Genomic DNA, 21262 nt, shown 5'->3' on the forward strand with positions numbered 1-21262 from the left:
GGTTTGATAAGTAAACAAAAAGTCATCCAATCTCAAAAGACCACTTGTAGTTCTGATTTACTCCAATGGGTCTGGAGGGGGTGTAATTTATTACAACCCACTTAGCGCTGTAACAACTGCTTTTCAAAAACCGACATTGATTCATGAAAATGAACATATGGACTCTCTTTGCAGCATAAACCCCAACAGCCTCAGGCAAGTGCTGAGAGAAATGTAGTACAAGCCTCCGCTGGACCAGTATGCGGAAGCAAGCAATTACCCCAGTATTTAACCTAACCCACTGCTCATCAGAAAAGCGCTCAACATGGGAATCAGACTCAGACAAGCTGACAAGGAGCACAGCCACTTAACTGTCCCCTCCAGCAGTTACACTCTCTCAACCCAAGAGTGTGTCAAATTAAAACAACTACTCATTGACTTTTCGCTTCTGTAAACATTAAGGGGTGATTGACAACTCTGGGCTGCAGCCAGCCAGGCAGGCAGACATTCTCATCTGCTTTGCTTATCTGCTCTTAGCTCCGATAGCGCTGCCTTTGGAATATTCCTATGGGACGCGAAAGGATTTCATGGCTTTGCCACTGGGGCTCATGGAAAGAGGGTTCTGCTAGCTCTCATGGGTAAGCAGCTTTAAGCGGACCCTAAAACTGGAGAATTTAAAAAACTAACATTGGTCTCTATTAGAAAAACTCCAGACACTTCCGATCAGAAAAATGAAAAATCAGCCAATCTTTTACAGGTACTTCTACTCTCACAGCTCTCCCTACTATGATCCTGATTGTGGAAGGGTTCCCTTCCTTTGTCATCCTATTCCCCTTTATTTCAGAACCATAAGGAATGGAGAAAAGATACACTTGAAACAGGAGGGAGAGACCAGTAAAGAGAAGTAAAAACAACCCTAGGAAATTTATTCACCCCAGAGATCCAGGTGGATCATCAATGGCCTACTGTAGGCTTGAGCTGTGGATCCAATATTCGATGCCCAGTGCTCTCTGACAATCACAGAAAAAAAGCCTCAGGCAACTGTCACACTTTGATTCCTCTGCCATTTCCCCTTTTGGTGCCAAGATTATTCAATGGAGAAAGAGCAGCCGTTTAAATCAATGATGTTGGAAAAAGTGGTTATCCACATGCCAAAGAATGAAATTGGACCCTAATCTTATACCGCATATAAAAATTATCCCAAAGAGGATCAGAGCCCTAAATGTTACAGCTAAAACTATAAAACTCTTAGAAGAAAATATAGGAGAAAAAACTTCATGACACTGGATTTGGCAATGATTTCTTGGATGTGACCCAAAAGCATAGGCAACAGAAGAAAAAAGTATATGAATTGGAATTCAACAAAATTAAACATTTGTGCATTAAAGCACATGATGCAGAGTGAAAATGCAACCCAAAGAATGGGAAAAAATATTTGCATATCCTATATCTGAAAAGGGATCTGTGCCACTTCACCCTCCTAGTTTTTTAAGGTAAGCAATGGTTGGCAAGTACCTAAGACTCACAGGCTGCCCTATGGCCATAAGACAGGTTTTCCACCCTGGACAGGTACTATCGTTCTTGGACTGAGACCTATCAGGTTCTAGTTTACTCACTTCCGTCTGTTTTATTTCTTATTTTCTTGTCTTTTTTGTCTTTTTAGGGCTGCACCCACAGCATATGGAGGTTCCCAGGCTAGGAGTCTAATTGGAGCTACAGCTGCTGGCCTACACCACAGCAACGCCAGATCCGAGCCACGTCTGCAACCTGCACCACAGCTCACGGCAACGCCGGATCCTTAACCCACTGAGCAAGGCCAGGGATCGAACCAGCAACCTCATGGTTCCTAGTCGGATTCATTTCCGCTGTGCCACAACAGAAACTCCTGTTATTTCATATATAATATATATTTTAAGTGCACATCACAGTTACACCCAAAGATAAAGTAATTTTATCAGCATTCAGTTAACCCACCTCAACGAGATAGGCTACTTGAATAAGGGCTGTTGTTCCCACAAAAGACTTTTAAAGTGGTGTCTGTTGAGCTTTCGATACTCTAGTCACTCCTTTGTTTCAGGCTTAAGCACTGTGCTGCCCCAACCTGTTGCTCTAAAAGTCCACAACCAGAGTTCCTGTAGTGGCTCAGTGGTTAATGAATCCAACTAGGAACCATGAGGTTGCGGGTTCAATCCCTGGCCTTGCTCAGTGGGTTAAGGATCTGATGTTGCTGTGGCTGTGGTGTAGGCCGGTGGCTACAGCTCCGATTAGACCCCTAGCCTGGGAACCTCCATATGTCACGGGTGTGACCCTAGAAAAAGACAAAAAATAATAATAAAATTAAAGTCCAAAACCAATTAGCTTCACCTGCCTGACCAGTGCCATCCCACATAAACAAGGGTGGAAATGTTTTATTTTTTCTCCCCAGTGTGGTGGCGCCTAAGCATGTGACATGTGCCCAGGGTGACAGAGGAACTGGACTTACCATTTTAATTCATTTCAATTTAAATAGCCCTAGGTGCTCAGGAGCTCCTGTACTAGATGGTACAGGCCTAAGACACCACGAGGGTTTCAATGGTGTGTGACAGCCTGGCAGGAGAGTGTCCTAGAGGGACATGGAGTTATGGAAAGAAGCCCATCCAGTTCCACTCCCAGCTGTGCCCTCCCCTCTCTAGTCAGCAATTCCCTCTCCCCTCAAACAGGGTCACTGGTTTTTCTCTACCTACCTAAGGTATCTGGACCACCTCCCTCTTCCTGGCACAGAGCTCCTAAAATCCTTGGAATTCCCTGACTGGGAAGGGTGATGGGAGCCTCTTTATTCTAATGAGGTGACTCCTAGTGAGTTAGCTGGTTTCAGGATGGGGGCTGAGCCCTGGAAAGATCCAGCCCTGAGCAAAAGCTGGGAACTTCTAGGCCTACCCCCACCTCCAGGGAGGGGAGAGGGGGCTGCACAGTGAGCTAATCAGCACTGGCCAATGATTTATTCAGCCATACAGAGTAATGAGACCTCCATAAAACCCCTTAGCGCCTGGGGTTCGCAGAGCTTCCAGGCTGGTGAGGACATGGAGGGCTGCGAGGGCAGTGTCCCCAAAGATGGCTTGGAAGCTCTCCACCCCTCCCTGTTCCTTGCCTTAAGCATCCCTTCCATCTGGCTATTCCTAGGTTATATTCTTTATACTAAACACATAATAGTAATAAATAAAGAGCTTTCCTGAGTTCTGTGTCATTCTAGTGAATTTTTAGACCTGAGCAAAGGTTGTAGGAACCCCCAAGATTCTAATGGGCCAGGCAAAAATGAGGGTACACTGAGGACCCCATTTAGAGCTGGCATCTGACATGGGGGCGGTCTTCTGAGACTGAGTGAGGCTTCAGCCCATGGGGCCTGGGCTAACTTCACAGAGTCAGTATTAGAATTGAACTGAATTATAGGACACTCAGGGTCAGAACTGGCTGGTGTCAGAAGGATAAAACCACTTAGTACCTAGTAAGATGGTTGTAGGGATTAAACATGATGACGTATGTCAAACTGTTTCATAAAATGTTTCATAAAGAGTATTTTTCCTATTTGGTTGATCTGTAAGAGACCTTAGCTAGCTCAAGAACATTAAGCACACAGTTTACCATGAAATAACCTTTGTTCTGATTCACAGTGACATCTGGAAACAAGGCATTGCTTTCTTGTTCAGTTCTAACTAGGAAGGAAGGCCCTAATTCTTACCTGCCACATTTACCGGGGAAAGTGGCAAAGATTGTCATGTGCAGCAGTACACTGGGGTTTAATTGTTTAGGGTTATACAGAGCACTTCAAGGGCAAAATGGTGAGGAATCAGAAATTCTTTCCTGAAATTCAGAGAGGGAGAGGGAAAAGAATAAACTAAATTGGGGGCGAGGGTGCATACAAGATGAGAAAAAGAAAAGCAACAATCTGGAAAAGAAGTGTTCCAGATGAATGAGGTGTGCCTGATGGTGGAGGTTTCCATTTCTAACACTGTGCTTTGAGGATCCGGCCTGCAGATGAGGGCCTGCCTCCGGCTGGCTCAGCATGTCAGAGAGCTTTCGGGGTTAGAAGTTCCCAGGCCAGGGGACGAATCAGAGTGACAGGTGCCGGGCAGCAAATGTCAGACATTCAGCAGCTGGACCAGGCAAGATCCTCTGTTCATTCTAGACACACTGGCTGGCCCAGCCTCAGCACCCTTGTCCAACTGCCCAAGACCCTCAGCAAGAAGAGGAGACATTTAGAGACATTAAACCTTTCAATATGTTAGAGACTAAACTGTGTTGTGCCCCATCCCACCTTTAAACTAGTATGTTGAAGCCTTGGGCGCCAGTGTGACTGTAGAGACAGTGCCTTTCGGGAGATGAATGAGGTTAAATGAGGTCTTGGGGGAGTTCCTGCCGTGGCGCAGAGGTAACAAATCTGACTAGTACCCATGAGGATGAGGGTTTGATCCCTGGCCTTGCTCAGTGGGTTACGGATCCAACACTGTGGTGAGCTGTAGTGTAGGTCACAGACGCAGCTCGGATCTGGCATTACCGTGGCTGTGGTGTACGCTGACAGCTGTGGATCCAATTCGACCCCTAGCCTGGGAACCTCCATATGCCATGGGTGCTGCCTTAATAAGTAAGTAAGTAAATAAATAAATAAATAAATGAGGGCTTGGGGGTAGGGTCTTCACCTGGTAGGACCAGTGTTCTTAGAAGAGGAAGAGAAATCAGAGCTCGATCTCCTTTTCTCTCTGCATAAAAAGAGGATGGGATCTCCCCAGAAACCAACTCTTATGACACCTTGATCTCAGACTTCTAAATTCCAGAACTGTTTCTTAACCCACCCAGTACATGCTGCTGTCACATAGCCCCGGCATACGAATATAAATAACATTAGCATGAAACAGGAAACTCACACAACCTGGCTTGCTGCATATGAGGAGCCTGGGCACCCCGTCTGTGGGCATCATATCATTTCATACAGTAGATTCTACTCACATTGAGTTGAAAGAGGTGGAGATTTAATAAAATGACATAAAACACATATGGCACCCCGAGAACCTTGCGGTGTAACAGTTTTACTGGGCCCAGCAATAGTTTCTGAACTCAGAATAAACCCAGCCTTTCCATATAGTGGAATATTATTTGATCATAAAAAAGAATGAAGCATTATTACATGTTTTCATTTAAATGAATTTTGAAAACATGCTAAATGAAATAAGCCAGATGTGAAAGGTCACATACTATATGATTTCATTCATATGAAATGTTCAGAAATATGCAATTCCAGAGACAGAAAGTAGGACAGTTGTTTCCAGGGGCTGAGAAGAAGGTGGAAATGAAGAGTGACTGCATATGGGGATTCTTTAGGGATGATGGGAATATTCTGGAATTAGTCATAATGGTTGCACAACTTTGTCAAGATATTAAGACCACTGAACTGTATACTTTAAAGCAGTGAATTTTTTTTAGTATGTGAATTCTGTATCAATAAATTCATTGTGAACAAACTAATAAATAAACCAAGCCCATCCCACCTCTACAGCCATATAAGTGACAAAGGGGAAGCATGCTTGGTAAGGTCTGTGGATTTCAAACATTTATCCACAGAATTTGGTTCTGCTCCTGGCTTCTCTAACTGAAGAAGGAAACTCTCTTTTTAGGTTTATGGTGAAGACTTCAACCAAGTCTGGACTGACAGCAAGACAGCGGGGCACGTGGATACCGCCTTGCACACCCCACAGAGGCTTAGCAGCAAGGTTGTCCTTCTACAAATAGGAAGGGAAGGGCCAGGGTCCCTAAGATCTGCTGACATTTAGAGATCACTGCATCATGTTCTCTGCCATGGTTTGCCTCCTGGGCATACCACTAGGGCCACAGACACATAAGTGGCACTCAGTGAATTTATTACTTGTTTATTGACTGAGCCATCAGTTTATAGCCTGGTGGGGGGTGGGGAGCCTTCAGGAAAGAGACAGAGGAGCTGGTCTTGCCAAGAGCTTCAAGAGTCACTGTAATGCTAGAAGAGCTAAAGGGGACAACTGGACCAAAGGCACGAAAACTATCTATTCCCATTTCAAGTCTGAGCAGCAGTGGGTTCATTTTATTTGCTGTTATACTAATGGAACTAACTTATAAAATATGATAAAAGAAATGTCTGGACCAACGGATTACCTAAACAGAGTACAAAACAAGTGTTAACGTGTGCACGGAGAAACTGTAACCCAAAAAATTTTCATGGAAAAACCCATGAATAGCTTCAACCGAGACAGGAAACCATTTCAAGCATGATCAGCACTGTCTATTGTGTCTGTTTTTGTAAAGATATAAATGAACTCTTAAACTCCTGAATATACTAAGTATTATTCTCCTCTGTCCCCTGTTCATTTCTGTTTCTACTCTGGGTCCAAAAGTAGTCAATTAGAGAGGACCTGGATAAAGCCCAAGGTTGCTAGATTTAGCCAGTAAAAACACAAGATTCTGAATGAAATTTAAATTTCAGAAATAATAAATACTTTTTAGCATAATAAAATGTTGTAGACACGCCAATTAAACATTAAAATAACATTTGTAAAAACAACCACAAAAAAAGGAGTTTCCTTGTGGCTCAGTGGGTTAAGGATCTGGTCACTGCTATGGTGCAGGTTCAATCTCTGGTCTATGAAGTTTCACATGCCCAAGGTGTGGCTAAAAAAATGAAAAATGAATAGAATAGAACAGAACAGAACTAAGTTTTGGTTTATCTGATGTTTAACTGGCCATCCCGTGTTCCACCTGACAACCCTAAGTAAGTCACTGTGTTGGGCTGACCTGTAGCTATTCTCTCCCTCCTCAGGCATGACAGCCAACAGAAGCCTTCTGGCCCCTGTTCCACCCCTGGAGGCCAGCACCACACACCTGCAACAGTGTCCAGTGCTGCTTCGGGAAGCTCAAGATACGGCACTGTTAATCAATCTCCAGGAAGAAGACACTGCAACTCAGAGGAAACAGCCAGGGAAAGGAGCAGAGGGCACTGGTGGAAGGACTGCATTCACCTCTGCAATTTAGGTGGGGGGACCCCACCCTAGACTTGTTGTAAATGGGGGAGAAGCCCTGGATTCCATGCAGTGCCAGACGTCTGAAGACCACAAAATGGTTTTCTTAACAACCCAGCAACACTGAAAAGAGGATTTTAAAATATGTGCGTTAAGAAGATGATCATGGGACGGCAGGGCCTGCTGTTATTTCTGAATATTATTTTTTTATGGAGCTCATTTTTAATATCGGCGCTTTTAGGGTGAATGTAAATAAACCTGACCATGCAATAAATTCAGGGTGCTCTTTTATTTTGCAGATTTAAGCTAAAACACCATCAATCTTCTCTTGGAAGCAGCATCTTTCAAGATAACAGAGGCAGCACTAGGATTTTGATACCCACTAAAAAAATAATAAATAAGCAACTTACTTTTGGGCCCTCCCCAAGCACATGTGCTCAGTGTGACAGGCCAGGTGCCTGAGAGCAAGTGGGGACAGTCCTGTGGGGTTTCTTCTCTTTGCCCTCCTGCCCAGGGATCATTCCAGGGTACCACAATAATCCCGAGAGAGGGACCCTTTTTTTGTAAGAAAGAATGGTAAACATGACTGCTTTACACCCAGCAAACTCAAAGCCACTTCTATGATGAAATAACCACCCACCCTAGTTTCCCCCAAAGATCCTATTGATGCCAATTTCAATGAACAACACTTGGAAGGAACATAATCGCCGGTCACATTCTTTACAGCAGCAGCCCAGTGGGAACTTGACCCCAGCATATACTGCATACCCGTGTATATGGGCAAGATGGGAAGTATATGCCTATATATAAATATAAATACATATAAAGCTAACTTTCAGTGTTCGGAAAACAAAAGCTATCCCCATATAACAGCCAAATTCTGACATAACTCAATTTGGACACCTCATCTGGTGTGCACTGCACTCATTCGCAGTGTAAACCCCGCCGCGCCGGGCAATGATATACTGTAATGTCACATCGCAATCTGGATTTACTATAAAGGGCCGCTGACGAGCTTCAGAGCAGTAAACACTGCAGCGAGGTGTATTTCACACTGAGCTGGTTTTTATGAAGAACACTTCACCGCCCAGGCACGGCACCTGGATGATGAATGGTGAAAGATGCATGACAAGCTTCATCATTGTTTGTAAATCTTAACTGTTCCTGCTCACTAACTCTGGAGGCAATTTTCAAAGACAGCAGCCGACAGAAGGACAGCACAGCTTTCCTGAAGGTTATTCAAGTTGTACTTGGCCTGGGCCGGGCCTCCGAGGAGCCAAGAAGGGAACATAAACTCCGGAGTTACTCCTCTCTGGGCCGAGAGCAATTGCTGAGGACCCCTGGATTCAAGTCAGATCTGAGCAAGGAAATCTCACATGTGATGATGCTAGATGCTTTGCCCAGGGCAGCTACTGTCCATTTAAGTTCATGTCCATGTGAGTGCTGCCTCTTCAGGATTTTTAAAGACAAGTGGTCGCCAAATGAGGAGAATCAGCAAACTTGGATGACGTGTGATGTGATAACAATGTGTGACGTTCCCTGCATTGAGCCTCATGTCACACTCGACTCCCATCAAGAGAACGTGAGCCTCCAAAACACAGGCCAGCAGTGTCTAGTCACTATGTTCAACCTGGTTATGTCGGGGCATTTCAAAGTTCCTAAAAGTGTGCTTTCCAGAGCTTTCTTCCCTCTATGCCCTGATCCTGAATGCAATCTTTAGCCTGCAGGAAAACCCCAGCAAAGGTGCCCTGTTTTTTAAAGAATGAGTTAAAGATGTAAAAGAAACCTCATGATAAGCCACTGACAGACCAGGTTGAATGTAAAATACCGTCTCTCTCAAAAATTATCCAGGGAAAATCAACAGGCCTTTCATTCTAATATTAAAATAATAACCATGCACACAGAGGGGGGAAAAAAACTATTTTAAAAAGTGGTTCTGGGAGTTCCTGACGTGGCGCAGATGAATCCAACTAGGAACCATGAGGTTGCAGGTTCGATCCCTGGCCTTGCTCAGTGGGTTAAGGATCCGGCATTGCTATGACCTACAGTGTAGGCCACAGACACGGCTTGGATCTGGCGTTGCTGTGGCTGTGGCTGTGGCCGGCAGCTATAGCTCCAATTAGACCCCTAGCCTTGGAATCTCCATATGCCATAGGTGCAGCCCTAAAAAGACAAAGAGACAAAAAAAAAAAAAAAAAAAAAAAAAAGTGGTTCTATTTTGGAGTTCCCATCATGGTTCAGTGGTTAACAAATCCGACTAGCATCCATGAGGATACGGGTTCCATCTCTGGCCTTGCTCAGTGGGTTAAGGATCCAGTATTGCCATGAGCTGTGGTGTAGGTCGCAGATGTGGCTTGTATCTGCTGTTGTTGTGGCTGTGGCTGTGGCTTGCAGCTACAGCTCCGATTTGACCCCTAGCCAGGGAACAGCCATATGCCACAGGTTTGGCCCTAAAAAGCAAAAAAAAAAAAAAAAAAAAAAGGTTCTGTTTCTATCTGCACTTGTTATTTCGAAGCTGATAACTAGTTATTTAATTTTGCAATGTCTTCCTTTATCAAATACTCTATTACTCGCACTTTACTCCCTCCTGTTATATAAAAATAAAGTGCAAATATCTTCACAAAATTAAATAGGGACTTTACCATGTTAATCAAGTCATAAAGGTGTTTTAAAGTTTACATTTAGCTTTGAGAACAGTAATGTAAATACCACACCTGATACCCTGTGGATTTTTTAAGGCTGCACTTGAGGCTTTTTGACCAGCTAAGTCACCACTGTGTTCTCAGTTTTTCTACCTGCCATGTACAAATGACGACCCTCTTCTCTCCTTCACAGGCACTGTCTCCATATTCCAGTGGCCTCATCTGCAACATGGGGGTGCATTCCCCAGCACGCACAGAGCATGGTCTGACAGACAGTGTGAGCATTACCTAAGTGTGAGAAAAGGAAAAGGAAAGAGAGGGAAGAAGAAACCATAGGATTTACCAGCAGAAAGAAGTAGTTCAGAGACCAGAGCACCTATGCTAGCTCCTCTTCTTCAACACTAGAAACAGACTCAGAGATGTCACAGCATTCTACCTGCAACTCTGCCTAGGCTCTTTTGGCAGGAACACAGATGGAGCCTCTCTTGACATCTCTTGCAGGGCCGTGTTACTGATCAAAAAATAGTCATATGCAAAGATTTACATCTTTAATACTCAACTTTTCCAAAAGGAAGGTTCTACCTGATATAAATCCAAGATCTGCTGCAGCCTAGGGGTTGCGCCCCATGTTTTTTCATGTCTGATTTATTTTCCCAAGAGCTTTATCAGAATGCCTAACCCCGGGCCAAGGAGGCACCAGCAGAAAGAATCCAGAGGTCAGTTCCTTATTCACACAAGAAACCATGAGCCAACCCAGGAGTCCTGTGAAGACTCAGCACCAGGCGGGGCACCTGGAGGAGCACAGAGATGAGTCAGTGAGATGCCTGCCCCCCGGTTGTGAGAACACACCCTGGTCATTCTTGCTCACCTGCTGCAGGGAGTGAACTTCCTCATTCCCGGAGGGAGTCCAACTTCCCTCAGAGAGAGCCCTGGGAAGCGCCTGCTATTTCTAGACTCATGGTGCCCTTCTAAAAAGGCAGCATTTTACACAGGGGACAGACATGTTAAAGGCCCATTAGCTCTTTCTTTTCATAGAGGGAGAAAAAGAAGTTTGAAGAAAAGACAGAAACCTGTGTGTCCTCATCCAACAGCATTTCAGCTTGCCTTCTATACTATTCTTCAGGTAAAAAGGGACCTGCTGGTATCCTTATATGGTCCTCTTCCGTGGTTGTTTCTTTTGAAACATATCATATGTGTGATACATTAAAAATAAGTCTTCAAAGCTGCCAATTCCAAATCTTTATTATAGGTTTAAAATGAGTATGCTGCATATTCCTAACTCAGCAGACCAGAATGCCTAGCCCATTTGGAGAATCACAATACACCTATGGTTAATTTCAAGTGGGGGTCCTGTAGGACTAAAAACACTCCTTCCTCTATAATTGTGATCACTTTCACCTGTAGGGCCCAACTTGCTGAAACTGAAAGAGAAATAAGACATGGAGACAGGTCTTATGTGAGATTAAGGGAGTTGATAGCTTCTGCCATGCTTTTCATAATTTTTTTGTGATCCATATATAAAATAGATAACTGCTGTTACCATCTTTTTCAACCTTCCCCATGAGGGATCTGAAGCTCAGAGGAGATTAAATGAGCATCTCACAGTCCAGTCCAGAGGTGGGGATCTCAGCCAGACCTCCCCTCCTGGAGGGGGGAGGGCAGGAGAATCCATTCCCTTGCAGGCACCAGCCTCCACAGTCACTGCCACTGAATGCTCCACCTACTTCTCTGTTCAAAGTTAAAACTGAGAATAAAAAGGTCACATAAGGAAAACAGGTTCACCAGCCAAGTGTTCTCTGAAACTTAGCGAATGAAAAGTCATTTCCTAAACTGTCAAAGCTTAAGCTCAACATTTTCTAAATGTTGCATAAAACACATTCAGCTTTCTTTAAAAAGCAGGGTATGAAAAGGCTCAATGTGCTTCTCCCCTCCAGCCTTGCCATACAGTTCAGAGCAGAACATACCCAGTAAGAGCAGCCCCCAGACTCCTTGGCCTGCTCCCCCTTTTGTCTGAGAAATGCCTAGCTTGAAACATTTCCAGAACAGCTTTCTTCCCGACAAGAAGAACTCCCTGAAACATCAACACAGCCGTGCAGAAAGGAGCAGTGGGGGCAAGAAGAGTGTCCTGCCGCTTTAGTTCAGGTCGGATTTGCAGAGCTTGTTTACACGATTTCATCCTCTCAACTCCTGCATGGGTTTGATAAGCCCGCCTCCTCCCCCTCCTCTAACAGGTGAGGAGACCCAGGCTCTCAGAGAAGAGTCGGGTACTCCCATGGTTATAGCTGGTCAGTCATGGCTCCATCCAGATGCTAAGCCGCTCATGACAGGTAACCACATCACTTCACCTAAAAGGCAGCTTTGGTGTCCTGGATCGTGAGAGAGGAGATCTGAGGGTGCTTTCAGTGGGCAGCCCCACCTTGCTGTTCTCACTTACAAAACTGGCAGGTTCAGCCTGATCATTTTTGCTAAAATCCAACTCTAATGCACAGCAGTAAGCAAGTCCATGCCGTGCAGTAAAAGCTCAACCATTTTGAATTTAGTCATGACAACTCTGGGGAAAGTAGCATATGCCATCAGTGAAATCAGGCACCTCTAGAGTCAGTAACCTACAAAATTGCCAACACTGAATGAATTCAGAAAATCGTATTTGGGAACAGAGAGGTCTCTGCAAGCTGCCCAGATACCACAGGAGGAACATAAGGTCTTCAACTAAGACAGGCCCTCTGCTGATGCTGGTCATCTGACCTCTGAGTAAAACATAAAAGCAATGCATCTGCTGGCATCCTATGTGTGTTAAATGACTAACAATGAATAGCTCCTGATATTCAATCAGCACTTCACATGTGTGTTTTGTCGCCTAGAAAGAGCAGAGATTGAAATGTAAAGGAAGGATGAGCTGGCACCAAAGCCAGTAGAGGCCAAAGAATCAGAAGAAACAGGATACACTATTTCTAACTTTCTAAATTTAGATGACAAAATAAATAGATAAAAAGATCTAAGTAGTTACATCTGTACCACTATAAATCCAAACCTCTTTGTGAGTGCCAGCCAGCTCCACATACTCTAAGAACTTATTCTCAAGAATTCAAAATGTAGGAGTTCCCATTGTGGCTCAGCGGTAACAAAGCCAACTAGTATTCATGAAGATGCAGGTTCGATCCCTGGCTTTGTTCAGTGGGTTAAGGATCCAGCATCACCATGAGCTGCAATGTAGGTTACAGACCCAGCTTGGATCTAGGGTTGCTGTAGCTGTGGTGTAGGCTGGCAACTGTAGCTCCAATTCCACCCCGGCCTGGGAACTTCCATATGCCGAAGGTGTGGCCCTAAAAAGACAAAAAAAAAAAAAAAAGAAAGAAAGAAAACACACATACACACACAAGAATTCAACATGTAGAGAAAAATGCCTAGTTATAGATATGAAATGCCACCTACCTGTAGACATGTGTGCACCTGTTAACACAAAAGTGTTGCTATGGAATCTGCCCTTTCACCCACGTTTAGAAAACATTATTGCCAGAATGTTCCTACCACTATTTCCTGAAGAACTCGCATCTGTTACTGTATCTGTTACTATGAAGTGGCCACACTCATACCTAAGCCAACCCTCCACCTGGGCAATATGGGTCACTGTATATCAAACTATCTGCAAGGAGGAACCTGTTTTAATTTTTTTCAGTATCCAATCCACAGCAGTTGATGCTGTTATAAAATGCAAAAAAAAAGGAATTACTAGAATCATAATCCAAAAAATAGCAAATAATAAGTGTTGGCTAGAGAAATTGGAGCCTTCATCCATTGTGGTGGGAATGTAGAATGGTACAGCCACTATGGCTAATGGTTTGGAGGCTCCTCAAAAAGTTAAACACAGAATTACCGTATGACCCAGCAATTCCACTCCTACGTATATACTGAGAAGAACTAAAAACATGTATTTAAACAAAGACTTGTACATGAATATTAACAGCAGAGCCACTGACAACAGCCAGAAAAAAAAGTGGAAACAACCTAAATGTCCATCAGCTGATGAACAGATAAAGAAAATATCCATACATGCAGTCTTATTAGTCCCTAAAAAGGAATGAAGTACTGACACATGACACAACTTGTATAAATCTTGAAAATATTACACTAAGTGAAAGAAGGCAGTCCAAAAGGCTGCATATTATATAATTCTGTTTACACAAACTCCCAGAAGAGGCAAACTGTTGAAACAAGAAAGCAGATTAGTGGCTACCAGGGGCTGGTGGAAGAGGAGGGAGAGTGACAGCTTAATGGTATGGGATTCCCCTGCAGGGTAGTGGAAATGACAGAGGAATTGTTCAACACTGTCATCTACCAAATGCCACTGGGTTGTACACTTAACATGGTCAATGGTTAGTTTTATGTTAGGTGTATTTTACTTCAATATAAAAATGAATCACTGGAAAAGTAAATGACAAAAACTACAATTTTTTTTATTGGTTTGAAAGACATAAAATTGCTCTGTCAAGTTGCTATAAAGTTTTTGTTTTCTCTTTTTTTCTTTCTTTCTACAGCCGCACCCACAACATACGGAGGTTCCCAGGCTAGGGGTCAAATAGGAGCTGCAGCTGCTGGCCTACACCACAGCCACAGCACCACCAGATCCAACCCACATCCATGACCTACATCACAGCTTCCAGCAACGCCGGATCCTCAACCAACTGAGCCAGGCCAGGGATTGAACCCTCATCCTCGTTGAGACTCTGTTGGGTCCTCAACCCGCTGAGCCACAATGGGAACTCCTTTGTTTCCTCTTAGTTCCTTTACTTAGCTCCCCTTAGGCCAGTGACAAAGTGTGCACAACCTCTCTCGGGACCATTGCCCTCTGAGGGGGGCCCTTGGGGATCCCACTGCATCTTTGTCACTCAGAGACACTGTATCCTTCAGGACAATTGCACCTCCATGCACACCTAGCCTTTTGGGTCACTCCCATCAGCACACAAACCTATCATAATATCCCTCTTCTTTAAAACAGAGGCAAGGAGCTTCCTTGAACTCACCTCCCTGTGCATGCACTGCCCTGTTTCACTACTCCCCTTACAGCAAGCCTCCTTGATGAGCTTTCTACATGTTCTGCCCCTTGCTTCTCTCCCATGTGCTCCTGAATGCACGGCCAGACTTTGGTCCCCACTTCCCCACTACGTGGCCACCCATCATTTCCACCCTGCAACTGGTCGATTCCAGTCCTCAACTCATTTGACTGCTTAGCATTACTTGGCTCTGTTCACTGAAGTGCTTTCTTCATTGGCTCCCAAGATATCCTTCACCCTCAGTTTTCCTCCTACCTCATGGGGGCTCCTTATTTCTCTCCTCTTTGCTAGTCCTCCTCATCTGCCAAACCTATCAACACTGGACGGCCCCAGAGGGCAATGGTTGGTCCTTTATGATTCACCCACTTCTCCAGGTGATTCCAATACTTCCAACAACATCTGTGCATGGAACGCTCAGGTGTATTTCCAGCAGGGGTGTCTCCCCTCAACCTCAGCCTTCAGACCAACCCCCACCTGACATGCCCTCGGATGACTCACGTACATTTCACACTTAACAGGTGCACAATTAGACCCCTAACTCCCGCATACCTGTTTTTCCCATAGTCTTCTTTACCTGGAGAAATGGAAACTCCAAGTTCCTACTTGATCAGAGCAAACATTATGAAGTCATTCTTCACTCTTCCCTTTCTGTCACATCCCAAATTCATCACCAAATCTTACTGGTTCTATCTTCAAAACGTATCTAGAATTCAACCACTTGTCATCAGTCCTCCACTCCCACTGCAACTAAGCCACTGTCATCTTTTGCTAGAGTTACTACAACAGCCTTCTCACTGGTCTCCCAGCTTCCACCGTGCACCCCTACAAGCTATTCTTTTTTTTTTTTTTTTGTCTTTTCAGGGTGGCACCTGCATGTGGAGGTTCCCAGGTTATGGGTGGAACTGGAGCTGGAGCTGCTGGCCACAGCCACAGCCACAGCCACAGCAAAGCAGGATCTGAGCCACGTCTTCGACCTACACAAAAGCTCACGGCAATGCCGGATCCTTGACCCACTGGGCATCCTCATGGATGCTCATCAGATTCGTTTCCACTGAGCCATGATGGGAATTCCCCTACAGTCTATTCTTAAACAGAGGCCAGAATGGTCTTTAAAAACCACAAAGCAGACGTGTCAGCACATTGGTGAGATCCCTCCAATGACTTCCCAGCTACATGAGATAAGAACCAAAGTGCCCGTAACAGCTAACAAAGTCTTACATGTCCATGCCCCACCACCTCTATGTCCTGACTCTTTTTCCAGGACACAGAAAGAAGAGAGAATGGCTGCTAGCCTTTTTATAAAGAAAAACATCCCTGCATTCTATTTTCACGCTGCAACACCAAAGGAAAACTTTGAACTTGGACTCACTTCTTTGGCTGGTAAAGAGAAATGTAAGCTTTAAAGATACTGAACAAAAATGCACTTAACAGGCAAATTTATACTTAAGACTTTAAAGAAAATATTAAACCTACTGAAAAAACTTTTTCACATTACTCAGAAGTCCCCACTTAGAGTAACTGATATACTATTAACAAATCATAATTTATTTACTAATGCAACCAACTAAAGGACCTCAACTCAACCTTGATAGAATCTGACAAATGTAACTGGTCAGCCAGCCTTACCATTTCTCACAAATGCCTCCATTCCCATCACTGCATCCTGCCACGAGCCCCAGCCCCATTAACCAGAGAGCCTAACTGGTCCCCAATTGTGCTCATGCTGATGATAAAACTAAAGCTCCAATGCCCCAGGAGATGATCCTAGGGTGCCCCTCAAACCCATAAAAGCTTCTTCTCTTTTCCCAACCCTTCCTACCTGCTCTGTAAAAATGTCATGCAATGGAGAAGCCCAAGATAGCATATAACTGGAAGTCATAAAGCTGCATTTCTTTAAAAAATAAGCTCAGATATGGCTTTCCTATTAATTCATGTGATCATTCTCCATGGCAATTCCAAGGTAGATATAACAGAGATTTTACTGTACTTCTTCCTAGCTAACTCCCTTGTATCGGGAATCAGCCCCTCCTGATTCACTGTCAGCAAATTAGAGGGGGACCAGAAGCTAAGCCTCTGTCCTCATCATACCACACTTTCAAACACACACACGCAGCACCAGCAAAATTTTAGGAAATTCTGGGGATTATTTACCCAGACTCTCGCTATGAACACTGGGGCAGCTGGTCTTTTCTTTCATGGACTGTAACCTCTCTCCTTCTGAGTCTCTTCCTTTTTGGCCATAAATTCAAATGCCTATCTCCCCTCTCCAAATTCCCTCCTCTCTGCTCTAATAAATTTCCTCTTATCTTTTTGTCTTACTGCCTTGCTCTGAATTTACACCTCTGTCTCAAGAATGCCAGTGCTTCTAAAAATATTCCACTATTCCTCCCAGCAAGGGGCTCAGGCAATTTCTCCCTGAAAGTAGGTTTCAATCCTGATTTTCTGTACGGACAAACGTTTCTTTAACTGCTTCATCCCTAAGTTGTGCCCTGGCTCCATGAGATAATGAGTTAAGAAGACTCTAACCTTTCAGGACTGTGTTTTCTTACAAAGCAAGCTTACTTAAAGATCATACCTCGGGAGTTCCCATCGTGGCTCAGTAGTTAACGAATCCAACTAGGAGCCATGAGGTTGCGGGTTCGATCCCTGGCCTTGCTCAGTGGGTTAAGCATCTGGCATTGCCGTGAGCTGTGGTGTAGGTTGCAGACACGGCTCAGATCCTGCATTGCTGTGGCTGTCACGTAGGCTGGCAGCTACAGCTCCGATTAGACCCCTAGCCTGGGAACCTCCATATGCCACAGATGTGCCCCTAGAAAAGATGAAAAAACAAAAAGACAAAAAAAAAAAAAAACAACAACAAAACACCTAACTTATGTATTCATTTGTTCGTTCTTCCTTTCCTTCATCACTCAGCTGATGAGTGACAAATAAAAGGCATCATAGCAACTAAAAAGGTAAAAGATGTGCTCTCTGTCCTTAAGGAGCTTATAATTCACATAAGTATATGGAATCAAAGGCAGTATGAAGGGAGGACCACGTGGGCATACATTATATATAGTATGAGTATGTCAAATACAGAAAATTGTGCTTGTCCACTCCTGTTAATAAAAGTCCAAGTGCAGTCAACAACGTGTACTTCAGTCTCTACATTTCAAACCAATCAGTTCCCTTGTTCTATACAGTCCATATCAACGAAATCCTTTATTTCATTATGTCAAATAAAGCATAACTTTTCCAGCTTTTTTAGACATCAGTGTCCTGATTTTGGAAACCAAAACATGGTTCTGATTCTCATTTCTAACCATTCATTTTACAGAGAAGCCATTTCTCTACAGTCTGGTTACTGAGAAAACCATCTTTTTTTGAGACTTTAATGATTTTTATTTTTTCCATTATAGTTGGTTTACAGTGTTCTGTCAGTTTCTACTGTACAGCAAAGTGACCCAGTCATACATATATATACAGTCTTTTTCTCACATTATCCTCCATCATGCTCCATCACAAGTGACTAGACATATACAGTTCCCTGTGCTATACAGCAGGATCTCACTGCTTATCCACTCCAAATACAACAGTTTGCATCTATCAACCCCAAATTCCCAGTCCATCCCACTCTCTCCCCCTCACCCTTGGCAACCACAAGTCTGTTCTCCAAGTCCATGAGTTTCTTTTTTGTGGAAAGGGTCATTTCTGCCATATATTAGATTTCAGATATAAGTGATATAGTATTTGTCTTTCTCCTTACTTACTTCACTTAATATGAGAGTCTCTAGCTCTATCCATGTTGCTGCAAATGGCATTACTTTGTTCTTTCAGCTTCTTCTTAAAATTTTTTCTTTTTTATTAATGTATAGTTTATGTACAATGTGGCAATTTCTGCTGCTGTACAGCAAAGTGACTCAGTCATACATATGTATAGAACATCTTCTATGTTCTATCCCAGGAGACTGGTTATAGTTCCCATGCTATATACAGCAGGACCCCACTGTTTATCCATACTAATTTTTTTCTTTTTTTAGGATCCCACCTATGGCTTAAGGAAGTTCCCAGGCTAGGGGTTGGATGGGAGGTGCCACAGCCACAACAATGCCAGATCTGAGCCATGCCTGCAACCTACACCACAGCTCACGGCAACACTGGATCCTTAACCCACTGAGCAAGGCCAGTCTGGTTTATTAACCACTGAACCACAACAGAAACTCCTGTTTATCCATTCTAAACATAACAGTTTGCATCCACTAACCCCAAACTCCTTGTCCATCCCACTCTCTCCTCTCTCCCCCTTGGCAACCACAAGTTTGTTCCCTATGTTTGTAAGTCTGTTTCTGGAAAACCAGCATCTTTTGTCTAGTGTAGAGTACATTCTAATGGTAGAATGTACCAAGTCACTCATTAGTGCCCTGATTTCCACTTACTCCCTCAACTGCATATACTTCTCACTTTCCTAGATCAAAAGATGATGCTTACATATAAAAACTTTAAAAAGGGTCTGGAAACACAGCAGCCATGAAAGAGGTGACGATCATTGCATAAAAAACATTGAGGAGAATGTTAGAAGTGAAGTTGAGGAATGGCGTATTTCCAAGTGCTCTGGTTTGTTAAACAGTCATTTTTTATTTTAAAGCCATTATATCAGAGTTATTTGCATTGCTACTGCATAAACTCTGAGATCTACTATATTCAAAAATGCTTTATTATGTTATTTTATTTCCTCCCCCAAAAGATGAATACACACACCTTCAATTTTTAAATGGAAAAGTTTTCAAAAACGAGTATTTAATACTCAGAAATACATTTCACCAAAAATATCAGGAATTGAACCATATTTAAAGTGCCCCTGATACTGCATATTGATCCTTCAGAAAAAACTTTTTTTTTTTTTTTTGGCTGCACCTACAGCATGTGGAAGTTCCCCAGGCCGGGGATCAAACCTGCACCAGAGCTTCAACCTATGCCATAGCTGCGACAATGTCAGATCCTTAACCCAATGCATCAAAAGGGAACTTCCTGAGTCTCTATCTTATTCTTGCTGCTCCAGGTGTCCGGTGGCAAGAGAAACATGACATTAAGAATCCAGCAAAGCCAAATAATAACTACTTTCAGTGATACTTACACAACATCTGCCAACACCTGCTAACTGGTAAGTTGTTAGAGGACAAGAGGCCTGGTGCTGGACAGGTGTCCTCTCTCCCCCCTCAAATCCAGCCTGTGCAACCAGAAACTTACCACTCGCTTTGGCTTCGGAGTAAGATGGGCCGTCCTCAAAAGTGAAGATCTGGGACACACTCTGGCCCAGGTAGGAAGGAGGCGGGTAGTAAGAATGCATCCTGTACTGGGAACTCACGGCATGGCGGGTCTCCGAGTTTTTCATCTGATTAAGAAAAAAAAGGAATATATTGAGACCAAAGTTGCATATTATAAGAACAACCTAATTCGATATATTAAGGGAATAGCCTATTAAAGTTGGAAGCATCCTCATCCACAATTACGCCCCCCCAGTGCACAGACCCTATGCAGCCTGGGGTGCCTTTTCTAACCTTGGGTCCCCTCTGAAGTACCCCTCTCATTCCACCTGGTCACAGGATGCTCGAACAGTAAGTACAAAAGGGCGGTAAAGATGGCAGAGTGATGCCTAGGAGTTAACACCATCCCCTGTAACACTGACCAGGCATTTGACCAGGAGCAAGATATTTAACTTCCTTACATGTTTCCTTGTGTATAAAACAGGCATCTTACTTTGGTTAGCTTACAGTGTTCACATCAAGAGAATGTGTTTTTAAAAAAATGCAAGAGTTCCCGCTGTGGCACAGCAGGTTAAGGATCTGGTGTTATCTTTATGGAGGCACAGGTTCAATCCCTGGTCTGGTGCAATGGGTTAAGGATCCCGTGTTGCTGCAGCTATGGCGTAGACTGCAGCTTCGGCTTGAATTCGAACCCTGGCCTGGGAACTTCCACATGCCGTGGCTTCCGAGTACGGCCAGGGGAAAAAAAACATGCAAACTCTGTGTCAGGGTCAGCTGTTATTGCCAGCATGAGGCCGTGCTGGATACTGTCACTCAGAGTCCATTCCCACTCCATTCTGTGCTGTTCCTGGTAGCAAGGAACTGAAGTCTGGGATCTGTGTCTCCCAGGCCCTCCTGTCACCAGGCTTCTGGAGGTGATTTGGATTCTGCTAATAGGACATGAAATGAGATCTGGAAGGCAGAGGAAAGCACATGCAGCTTCTCCAGGAGTGGTAGCAACTGACAGTGGCAACCATGCATTCTTCTGGCTATCAGACCCTGTCTTTGGGACCGTGGGGGAGCTTTTACTTAAGAAACAGTTCTTGCAGCTTCCTGACCCCTCATTCAAGGCTAAGGATATGGAACCTCCAAGCTTAAAAGGGGTCCCCACTCCTGCTTTCCCGGTTCTTCCTGCACTTCCACGAACACTTAAAATTGTTCTGAATCCTGCACAGGCCCTGGTACACAGAGTAAGCAGTAAATGCATGATCAGATCTTCACAGAAAGAATAGCGGGACAAACAGCTAGCCTTCTATTACTGATACTGCCTTTCAAAAACTAAATTCACATGG

The 21262-nt window shown here is 43.9% G+C and overlaps 1 protein-coding gene across 2 annotated transcripts in view; it reads right to left on the bottom strand.

Moving 5' to 3' along the window:
- The window catches only part of DMRT1 (doublesex and mab-3 related transcription factor 1), a 112692-nt gene that overhangs the window by 26762 nt on the left and 64668 nt on the right, over positions 1-21262 (bottom strand). For both annotated transcript variants that reach the window (XM_085009819.1, NM_214111.2), the window contains 1 exon segment: positions 19915-20059. In XM_085009819.1, the coding sequence (XP_084865945.1) occupies positions 19915-20059 (145 nt within the window).

Source organism: Sus scrofa, chromosome 1 (genome assembly GCF_054392235.1).
Source record: "Sus scrofa isolate SSC_HxYL_T2T_F1_AM1 chromosome 1, Sscrofa_HxYL_maternal_Yorkshire_Landrace_v2.0, whole genome shotgun sequence".
Classification (NCBI taxonomy): Eukaryota; Metazoa; Chordata; class Mammalia; order Artiodactyla; family Suidae; genus Sus; species Sus scrofa.